We start from the raw sequence: 12,338 nt of genomic DNA, 5'->3' as shown, positions 1-12,338 counted from the left end.
AACATTTAGTGGCGCTGGTTGCCGTCCTACCACGACATGCACACTATTCGCTGCATGACACAGCTTCTTTGCACATATCGACGTGGCTTGACTTTAGCATATCCACGCACAGAGTGATGGCGTCGTACAAAGGCATAGGTGTGATGTCGGGGACGTCCTTAGACGGCCTGGACATATGCTACGCGGAGTTCACAGGTGACATCGAGAACGATGTGTGGGGCTATCGAATAGAGCGAGCCGTCACTGTGCCCTATAGCGAGGAGTGGACGGACAAGCTGAGACGGGCGACAAAGCTGGCAGGAGTGGACCTCATAAAGCTCCATTTCGACTACGGCCACTTCCTAGGCGACGCTGTCAAACAGTTCATTGAGAAGGAGGGTTTGAAGGTGGACTTTGTGGCGTCTCACGGTCACACAGTTTTCCATCAGCCTGAGAGCAGTTTCACGTTCCAGCTCGGGGACGGCGAGACGACCTCCACGTACCTACGGTGTCCATTTGTGTGCAACTTCCGAGCCAAGGACCTGGCCCTCGGGGGTCAAGGGGCACCGCTCGTACCCTCAGGGGAAAAGTTTCTGTTCAGTCATACTGACTTGTGTATCAATCTTGGAGGTATCGCCAATGTTGGACAGAAGGGTAGGAAGGGCTTTGACATGTGTCCTTGCAATATTGTCTTGAATAAACTGGCCAAACAGTTCGACGAAACACGCGAGTACGATGTGGACGGTGAGATTGCGTCACGTGGGGTGGTTAAAGATAGTCTCCTGCAGCAGCTCGAGGGTCTGGAGTACTACGAGGAGCCGCCGCCTAAATCTCTGGGCATCGAATGGATCGACAGGGAGATATTCCCACTTCTAGATGTAAGACGCTTTTGTCATGTCATTATAACGTGTGATGCTAACAATTATTACTGTTTCTATGTGGCAAGGCGGCTTCTCTACCAATATTAGACCCGTGAAGATCCGGGTTAGAATTGATCTTCAGTAACCCATACTTGACGTAAGATAACGGGATCGGGTGATCAGGCTCGCTGACCTGGTCGTATCCCAACTGCGTGGATCGATGCTCATGCTGTTGATCACTGGATGGTCTGGTCCAGACTCGATTATGTACATACCGCCGGCATATAGCTGGAATATTGCTGAGTGCGGCGTAAATCTAAACTCACTCACTCTACCAAACTCTGCAGTTGTGGACAAATGTTTGATAGTCAAGCGAGTTTTCACACTGCACTGTTGTGTATAATACATTGACACTGTTACAACCTTATATAGCATTACAAAACAAGTTCTGGGGGTATTTTTGAAAAACAAAACGCCATTATTTGTTGTTTACGGTCACAGTTTGTCATTCTCCTATGTTCAACACAAGGGTTATAAACAATCAGCAACCAGAAGTATGGCCTTGTTATGGGGACAGTACAGCTGGATTATAGCCGTCAGTCTGTAGGTGTTGTGGACATTACAAGTAAAACATGTTCAGTTACTGAGCTAAAACAATGATCATTCAATGTTTAGCCCTACAGTCATGTCATAGGCAGTGATAGCTGGTTTGTACTGGATTCTCCGGTCAGAGTTACTGGCCTATGAGCACCATATCTCTGTTGAAATTTCACCAAACGTGAAAACTGGAACGAGGCGGGTACCATGTCTGTGTCCTGCCAGCTCATATGTTATTTTGTTTATCAACCTATCAGATAACGCCCACTCTGAGACAATGCATAAATACTAGGCACATAAAGAAACTGTGCATACAAAAATTTAAAATCTAAATTTATCAAACCTGTGTAGACACATAAGGATTTAAACTCAGAGATTAGTGACATGTATCCAACATGCATGCACGTGCCACGTTCCGTGACGGCAGTGGGTTCGTCCTTGAGACGTGCAATACGTTGTTGCACGTGCATTCCGGGAAAGAGAAACAGAGCAAATGAATGCCACACAATACTGTCACTTTGAAAAGCTCAACCCCTGCCCTTGCGATCGTTCAAAAAATTAAACGGCTATTGAAACGCATAGCATGCCAAGGCTCACGTCTGCACAACGTCATGAGGCCATTGGGATGGTCCGTGGGGTATTGTCTCAACGACAAGTGGCTGCACATTCCCACTGCCACCGGAACACCATTTCTGCACTGGTGAGACGCTACCAGAACACAAATGACGTCATCGATCGGCCACGTTCTGGACGTCCACGTGTAACAACTCCAAGACAGGACAGATGGGTAAGGGTGACGCCATAGGTTTCAGACTGCAGTGATGACTGCCCGAACCATCCCAGGACTTCCACCCCAACACAGTTCGACAACGTTTACGTCATCACGGGATCAGACCACGACGTCCCGCCATACAGCCAATCCTGACACAACGTCATCGACAAGCTCGCCGAATGTGGTGCCGAAATCATGCCCGCAGACCCTTGTTTTGGTGGAGAAATGTTGTTTTTACAGATGAGTCCAGGTTTAACATTTCCCATAGTGATGGACGTCAACGTGCCTATAGACGCGTGGGCGAACGTTATGCACAGGCCTGTGTCATGGAGAGGAATCGCGTTGGTGGTGGGTCCGTGATGATTTGGGGTGGAATAACAGCACGCCAAAGAACTCCTTTGGTGATTGTTCAGGGCAACTTAACGGGTATGGGCTACAGTGATCAGATTCTTCGACCTGTGGCAATTCCTTTTCTTCAACGTCATGGCCCTGGGTTAACATTCCAACAGGACAATGCCCGCCCTCATACGGAAAGGGTTGCTATGGATTTCTTGCAACACCACAACGTTGACTTACTGCCTTGGCCTGCACATTCACCGGATCTCTCCCCGATAGAGCATGTTTGGGACGAGATGGATCGACGTCTACGCCGTCTTCCTCATCCGCCAGATAACGTCCTTGACCTTGCAACAGAACTTGAGAGAATCTGGCGTGACATCCCACAAGCCTTCCTTGCACGTTTGATAGGCTCTATGCGTCGTCGATGCACTGCTGTTCTCAATGCCGATGGTGGACATATCCGTTATTGAGCTTGTGACATCATTGTGATTGACTTTTCAATTGAAATTCTCCCGACTTGTTATGGTCTCATGATCCCTCCATTAAAGTTTATATGTACCTTTGACATTGTTATCGTACTTAACAACTGGGATAATATTTTTACAATGCACAGTTTCTTTATGTGGCTAGTATATATGGCACCAATTACGATGGTTAGACCTGTGCTGGAAAGTACCACAGTATGAGAGCTGATTTTGGCCACTTTACTGTCCACATCCCCTATCCAATGTACTCTCCTTCTATTATATGTAGCCTTATAAACCACGGAGAAGCAGACGGTGGGCATCTTCACCACTAATGAATGTAAATCAAGACAAATCGTGCAAACGGGCCCACGACACGTAGGACAATGTGTGTATTGATTATCATGCGTTCTTGCTGCTAAATGTGTACATATCCAGCATATGTTTCAGGACAAACTGTACAGCGTACCTGACCTGCTGCGCACATTCGTAGAACATATCACCAACAGGATTGCGGGGGCCTGCGCCGACTGCTCTCAGAAGGATGAGGGTAGTGAGAAAACTGTTCTCATCACGGGAGGAGGGGCGTTTAATAAATTCCTCATGAGTCTACTGGAGAAGAAAATTAAACAGGGTGGATTTCAGGTCCAGATAACCGATGAAGACACGATTAACTTCAAAGAAGCTCTGGTCTTCGCTTTCCTTGGAATGAGAACATTGCTTGGTATGGACAACGTGATTTCTGTTGTGACCGGAAGTTCATGTGACAGCGTTTCCGGAAGTATTCACCGTTCAGTGCAACCATATACAGCCTCTCCCACCATCCAGGACAGGTTTAACTACCTGATGAAACGCAATACCGAGATATATATGACAAGGCGTATGAGCGGTGTTGAAAATGTCTAGCAGGTGCAATGTTGTGTCTCCCAGACTCCCAACACCGCTACCGGTGTAGTACTTAAGGCAGGTCGGTTCCATACACACCGGAACATGAAACTGTCCTGTGTCTCTTACACCGAAACCCACCCAATACCACTATTCCTCTCCTGTTCTCTGAAACAAGAAAATATACTGAGGGAAAAAATAGGGATCACATGAAAGCACAAGTGTTCCTTTAATTTTTTCCAGGTTTCTTCACAAGCTGTGGGATACAAAGTTTGTAAAGAAACCTTGGGAAAAAACATAAAGGAACACTTGTGCTTTTATGAGATCCCTTATTCTTTTTCCTCAGTATATATATATATATATATATAACAAAGACACCGTTGCACCGAGTCAGCTTATCGCGAATAGCTTGTTTTCACATATTTTTTATTTATTGCGTAGAAAAATTATTGAAAAAAATATAGGAAGGCGTATTTGTTCAAATACAAGACTGTTTGGGTGTTTTAATGTAAGTATAATCAGAAGAATTACATTCACTCCGACATTCTCTTGTGCACTGACTTCGTTTCGTTCGTCGCCTGGGTATATGTTGTACAGCGGAAGTCTTCTAAAATACGGATTTACTCATTCACTGAAGCATGCGGAATACAGCAGCCAATCGTTATCACCTGTTGTTGTATGGTTTACAGATAATATTAAACTCAGTTACGGAACCCAACTTCTTCTGTTTGCTTAATTACTATTTACACCTGCGAGTGTTTTACGCCTCAAACACGCTTCCGGTCCGTCTATCGACCAGACAATCCAGTGATTGACATTATAAGCATTGATCTATGCCGCAAGGGTATGATGACTCCCAGTCAATAATGTCACACCGACACATTGGCCATTTGGCCGGCTTTTACAATCATCACCGGTTGCTGGGGGCCATATTAAACCCAGACTAGCAACAGAACTGTATAATAACGGACAATAATTATGGGCGGCACTCATGTAATGGAAAATATATTGTCATGACGTGTATATTAACTGATTTGCGACATTGGATGTTAATGTTAACACCAATTGTGTCCTGTTATACATACGGTGCTTCATGGAATCTTTGGGATCCGGAACCCGATAGATGTCTAAATAGTTGGCTCTGCTGCAGACGATTGTGCAGTAATCTGATCGCAACGAAATACTGAAAGGTTTGGTGCCACAAATACTTGGTTTTGAATAAATGTATGAAGAGGTGAATGACTTAAACTCGTGAAATGACCCCTATGCAACCGCAAAAACAAGAAAATACGGGCTGTAATTCTGTGTGATATTTAATCTCGACAGCATATTCATCATTGGGTGTCTTGCAAACGTCTTCAATAGTGTTTTCAAATGAACTCAAGTTTTAAAACTTCAAAAACTAAGGAAACTAATTTAATTTGTTGTCAACATTTACAATACCTGCCTTAGCAACTGAACCCGGCAGCAAATGACAATGGCATCTCACAGTGTGAACCCCCAATTACTGGTGTAGCTGTGTATATGCCTCGGAGACAATATCTCAATGAACAGACAAAATGACGAATTGTAGGTGCAATAGAGTAAGTGAGGTCATGAGCCCAAATTACCGTAATGTCTGGCTGACCATCCGTCAAAACCCGGTTCTGTGCAGTCAGCCAGAAAGTGGGCCGTGCTGTGAAGTCTGTAACCATACCTGCTTAGGCGACAAACATTAGTCTGGACACCAGAGACATGCTCTCTTAATGTAGCAGGACTGCATCAACCACGCACATACCTGCTTAGGCGACAAACATTAGTCTGGACACCAGAGACATGCTCTCTTAATGTAGCAGGACTGCATCAACCACGCACATACCTGCTTAGGCGACAAACATTAGTCTGGACACCAGAGACATGATCTCTTAATGTAGCAGGACTGCGTCAACCACGCACATACCTGCTTAGGCGACAAACATTAGTCTGGACACCAGAGACATGATCTCTTAATGTAGCAGGACTGCGTCAACCACGCACATACCTGCTTAGGCGACAAACATTAGTCTGGACACCAGAGACATGCTCTCTTAATGTAGCAGGACTGCGTCAACCACGCACATACCTGCTTAGGCGACAAACATTAGTCTGGACACCAGAGACATGATCTCTTAATGTAGCAGGACTCCGTCAACCACGCACATACCTGCTTAGGCGACAAACATTAGTCTGGACACCAGAGACAAGCTCTCTTATGTAGCAGGACTGCATCAACCACGCACATACCTGCTTAGGCGACAAACATTAGTCTGGTTCACCAGAGACAAGCTCTCTTAATGTAGCAGGACTGCATCAACCACGCACATACCTGCTAGGGCGACAAACATTAGTCTGGACACCAGAGACAAGCTCTCTTAATGTAGCAGGACTGCACCAGCCACGCACATACCTGCTTAGGCGACAAACATTAGTCTGGACACCAGAGACAAGCTCTCTTAATGTAGCAGGACTGCATCAACCACGCACATACCTGCTTAGGCGACAAACATTAGTCTGGACACCAGAGACATGATCTCTTAATGTAGCAGGACTGCATCAACCACGCACATACCTGCTTAGGCGACAAACATTAGTCTGGACACCAGAGACAAGCTCTCTGATGTAGCAGGACTGCATCAACCAAGCACATACCTGCTTAGGCGACAAACATTAGTCTGGACACCAGAGACAAGCTCTCTTAATGTAGCAGGACTGCATCAACCACGCACATACCTGCTTAGGCGACAAACATTAGTCTGGATACCAGAGACAAGCTCTCTTAATGTAGCAGGACTGCATCAACCACGCACATACCTGCTTAGGCGACAAACATTAGTCTGGACACCAGAGACAAGCTCTCTTAATGTAGCAGGACTGCATCAACCACGCACATACCTGCTTAGGCGACAAACATTAGTCTGGACACCAGAGACATGCTCTCTTAATGTAGCAGGACTGCATCAACCACGCACATACCTGCTTAGGCGACAAACATTAGTCTGGACACCAGAGACAAGCTCTCTTATGTAGCAGGACTGCATCAACCACGCACATACCTGCTTAGGCGACAAACATTAGTCTGGACACCAGAGACATGCTCTCTTATGTAGCGGGACTGCATCAACCACGCACATACCTGCTTAGGCGACAAACATTAGTCTGGACACCAGAGACAAGCTCTCTTAATGTAGCAGGACTGCGTCAACCACGCACATACCTGCTTAGGCGACAAACATTAGTCTGGACACCAGAGACATGATCTCTTAATGTAGCAGGACTGCGTCAACCACGCACATACCTGCTTAGGCGACAAACATCAGTCTGGACACCAGAGACAAGCTCTCTTATGTAGAAGGACTGCATCAACCAAGCACATACCTGCTTAGGCGACAAACATTAGTCTGGACACCAGAGACATGATCTCTTAATGTAGCAGGACTGCGTCAACCACGCACATACCTGCTTAGGCGACAAACATTAGTCTGGACACCAGAGACAAGCACTCTTATGTAGCAGGACTGCATCAACCACGCACATACCTGCTTCGGCGACAAACATCAGTCTGGACACCACAGACATGCTCTCTTAATGTAGCAGGACTGCATCAACCAAGCACATACCTGCTTAGGCGACAAACATTAGTCTGGACACCAGAGACATGATCTCTTAATGTAGCAGGACTGCGTCAACCACGCACATACCTGCTTAGGCGACAAACATTAGTCTGGACACCAGAGACATGATCTCTTATGTAGCAGGACTGCATCAACCACGCACATACCTGCTAAGCCGACAAACATTAGTCTGGACACCAGAGACATGATCTCTTAATGTAGCAGGACTGCGTCAACCACGCACATACCTGCTTAGGCGACAAACATTAGTCTGGACACCAGAGACATGCTCTCTTAATGTAGCAGGACTGCGTCAACCACGCACATACCTGCTTAGGCGACAAACATTAGTCTGGACACCAGAGACAAGCTCTCTTAATGTAGCAGGACTGCATCAACCACGCACATACCTGCTTAGGCGACAACAAACATTAGTCTGGACACCAGAGACAAGCTCTCTTAATGTAGCAGGACTGCATCAACCACGCACATACCTGCTTAGGCGACAAACATTAGTCTGGACACCAGAGACAAGCTCTCTTAATGTAGCAGGACTGCATCAACCACGCACATACCTGCTTAGGCGACAAACATTAGTCTGGACACCAGAGACAAGCTCTCTTAATGTAGCAGGGCTACATCAACCACGCACATACCTGCTTAGGCGACAAACATTAGTCTGGACACCAGAGACATGCTCTCTTAATGTAGCAGGACTGCATCAACCACGCACATACCTGCTTAGGCGACAAACATTAGTCTGGACACCAGAGACAAGCTCTCTTATGTAGCAGGACTGCGTCAACCACGCACATACCTGCTTAGGCGACAAACATTAGTCTGGACACCAGAGACATGCTCTCTTATGTAGAAGGACTGCATCAACCAAGCACATACCTGCTTAGGCGACAAACATTAGTCTGGACACCAGAGACATGATCTCTTAATGTAGCAGGACTGCGTCAACCACGCACATACCTGCTTAGGCGACAAACATTAGTCTGGACACCAGAGACAAGCTCTCTTAATGTAGCAGGACTGCATCAACCACGCACATACCTGCTTAGGCGACAAACATCAGTCTGGACACCACAGACATGCTCTCTTAATGTAGAAGGACTGCATCAACCAAGCACATACCTGCTTAGGCGACAAACATTAGTCTGGACACCAGAGACATGATCTCTTAATGTAGCAGGACTGCATCAACCACGCACATACCTGCTTAGGCGACAAACATTAGTCTGGACACCAGAGACATGATCTCTTAATGTAGCAGGACTGCATCAACCACGCACATACCTGCTTAGGCGACAAACATTAGTCTGGACACCAGAGACATGATCTCTTAATGTAGCAGGACTGCGTCAACCACGCACATACCTGCTTAGGCGACAAACATTAGTCTGGACACCAGAGACAAGCTCTCTTATGTAGCAGGACTGCGTCAACCACGCACATACCTGCTTAGGCGACAAACATTAGTCTGGACACCAGAGACATGCTCTCTTAATGTAGCAGGACTGCGTCAACCACGCACATACCTGCTTAGGCGACAAACATTAGTCTGGACACCAGAGACAAGCTCTCTTATGTAGCAGGACTGCATCAACCACGCACATACCTGCTTAGGCGACAAACATCAGTCTGGACACCACAGACATGCTCTCTTAATGTAGCAGGACTGCATCAACCAAGCACATACCTGCTTAGGCGACAAACATTAGTCTGGACACCAGAGACATGATCTCTTAATGTAGCAGGACTGCATCAACCACGCACATACCTGCTTAGGTGACAAACATTAGTCTGGACACCAGAGACATGATCTCTTATGTAGCAGGACTGCATCAACCACGCACATACCTGCTAAGGCGACAAACATTAGTCTGGACACCAGAGACATGATCTCTTAATGTAGCAGGACTGCGTCAACCACGCACATACCTGCTTAGGCGACAAACATTAGTCTGGACACCAGAGACAAGCTCTCTTAATGTAGCAGGACTGCATCAACCACGCACATACCTGCTTAGGCGACAAACATTAGTCTGGACACCAGAGACAAGCTCTCTTAATGTAGCAGGACTGCATCAACCACGCACATACCTGCTTAGGGCGACAAACATTAGTCTGGACACCAGAGACATGCTCTCTTATGTAGCGGGACTGCATCAACCACGCACATACCTGCTTAGGCGACAAACATTAGTCTGGACACCAGAGACAAGCTCTCTTAATGTAGCAGGACTGCGTCAACCACGCACATACCTGCTTAGGCGACAAACATTAGTCTGGACACCAGAGACATGATCTCTTAATGTAGCAGGACTGCGTCAACCACGCACATACCTGCTTAGGCGACAAACATTAGTCTGGACACCAGAGACAAGCTCTCTTATGTAGAAGGACTGCATCAACCAAGCACATACCTGCTTAGGCGACAAACATTAGTCTGGACACCAGAGACATGATCTCTTAATGTAGCAGGACTGCGTCAACCACGCACATACCTGCTTAGGCGACAAACATTAGTCTGGACACCAGAGACAAGCTCTCTTATGTAGCAGGACTGCATCAACCACGCACATACCTGCTTAGGCGACAAACATCAGTCTGGACACCACAGACATGCTCTCTTAATGTACAAGGACTGCATCAACCAAGCACATACCTGCTTAGGCGACAAACATTAGTCTGGACACCAGAGACATGATCTCTTAATGTAGCAGGACTGCATCAACCACGCACATACCTGCTTAGGCGACAAACATTAGTCTGGACACCAGAGACATGATCTCTTAATGTAGCAGGACTGCGTCAACCACGCACATACCTGCTTAGGCGACAAACATTAGTCTGGACACCAGAGACAAGCTCTCTTATGTAGCAGGACTGCGTCAACCACGCACATACCTGCTTAGGCGACAAACATTAGTCTGGACACCAGAGACATGATCTCTTAATGTAGCAGGACTGCGTCAACCACGCACATACCTGCTTAGGCGACAAACATTAGTCTGGACACCAGAGACAAGCTCTCTTATGTAGCAGGACTGCATCAACCACGCACATACCTGCTTAGGCGACAAACATCAGTCTGGACACCACAGACATGCTCTCTTAATGTAGAAGGACTGCATCAACCAAGCACATACCTGCTTAGGCGACAAACATTAGTCTGGACACCAGAGACATGATCTCTTAATGTAGCAGGACTGCATCAACCACGCACATACCTGCTTAGGCGACAAACATTAGTCTGGACACCAGAGACATGATCTCTTAATGTAGCAGGACTGCATCAACCACGCACATACCTGCTTAGGCGACAAACATTAGTCTGGACACCAGAGACATGATCTCTTAATGTAGCAGGACTGCGTCAACCACGCACATACCTGCTTAGGCGACAAACATTAGTCTGGACACGAGAGACAAGCTCTCTTATGTAGCAGGACTGCGTCAACCACGCACATACCTGCTTAGGCGACAAACATTAGTCTGGACACCAGAGACATGATCTCTTAATGTAGCAGGACTGCGTCAACCACGCACATACCTGCTTAGGCGACAAACATTAGTCTGGACACCAGAGACAAGCTCTCTTAATGTAGCAGGACTGCATCAACCACGCACATACCTGCTTAGGCGACAAACATTAGTCTGGACACCAGAGACAAGCTCTCTTATGTAGCAGGACTGCATCAACCACGCACATACCTGCTTAGGCGACAAACATCAGTCTGGACACCACAGACATGCTCTCTTATGTAGAAGGACTGCATCAACCAAGCACATACCTGCTTAGGCGACAAACATTAGTCTGGACACCAGAGACATGATCTCTTAATGTAGCAGGACTGCGTCAACCACGCACATACCTGCTTAGGCGACAAACATTAGTCTGGACACCAGAGACAAGCTCTCTTATGTAGCAGGACTGCATCAACCACGCACATACCTGCTTAGGGCGACAAACATCAGTCTGGACACCACAGACATGCTCTCTTAATGTAGAAGGACTGCATCAACCAAGCACATACCTGCTTAGGCGACAAACATTAGTCTGGACACCAGAGACATGATCTCTTAATGTAGCAGGACTGCATCAACCACGCACATACCTGCTTAGGCGACAAACATTAGTCTGGACACCAGAGACATGATCTCTTAATGTAGCAGGACTGCATCAACCACGCACATACCTGCTTAGGCGACAAACATTAGTCTGGACACCAGAGACATGATCTCTTAATGTAGCAGGACTGCGTCAACCACGCACATACCTGCTTAGGGCGACAAACATTAGTCTGGACACCAGAGACAAGCTCTCTTATGTAGCAGGACTGCGTCAACCACGCACATACCTGCTTAGGCGACAAACATTAGTCTGGACACCAGAGACATGATCTCTTAATGTAGCAGGACTGCGTCAACCACGCACATACCTGCTTAGGCGACAAACATTAGTCTGGACACCAGAGACATGATCTCTTAATGTAGCAGGACTGCATCAACCACGCACATACCTGCTTAGGCGACAAACATTAGTCTGGACACCAGAGACATGATCTCTTAATGTAGCAGGACTGCATCAACCACGCACATACCTGCTTAGGCGACAAACATTAGTCTGGACACCAGAGACATGCTCTCTTAATGTAGCAGGACTGCGTCAACCACGCACATACCTGCTTAGGCGACAAACATTAGTCTGGACACCAGAGACATGATCTCTTAATGTAGCAGGACTGCATCAACCACGCACATACCTGCTTAGGCGACAAACATTAGTCTGGACACCAGAGAC

General features: G+C 46.8%; 1 protein-coding gene across 1 annotated transcript; it reads left to right on the top strand.

The window, feature by feature from the left end:
• LOC124259743 (anhydro-N-acetylmuramic acid kinase-like) lies at window positions 1-4,609 on the top strand. Its single transcript, XM_046693938.1, has 2 exons — window positions 1-857; window positions 3,462-4,609. Exons 1-2 carry the CDS (start codon window positions 117-119, stop codon window positions 3,915-3,917), a joined length of 1,197 nt encoding a protein of 398 aa, XP_046549894.1. The 5' UTR covers window positions 1-116; the 3' UTR covers window positions 3,918-4,609.
• The last annotated feature ends 7,729 nt before the right edge of the window (window positions 4,610-12,338 follow it).

The sequence above is a fragment of the Haliotis rubra genome, unplaced genomic scaffold (assembly GCF_003918875.1).
Source record: "Haliotis rubra isolate DU_JTF1 unplaced genomic scaffold, ASM391887v1 Scf1181, whole genome shotgun sequence".
In the NCBI taxonomy this organism is placed as follows: Eukaryota; Metazoa; Mollusca; class Gastropoda; order Lepetellida; family Haliotidae; genus Haliotis; species Haliotis rubra.
Note: the sequence above shows the minus strand (reverse complement) of the source record. Positions and strands in the feature narration are given on the sequence as shown.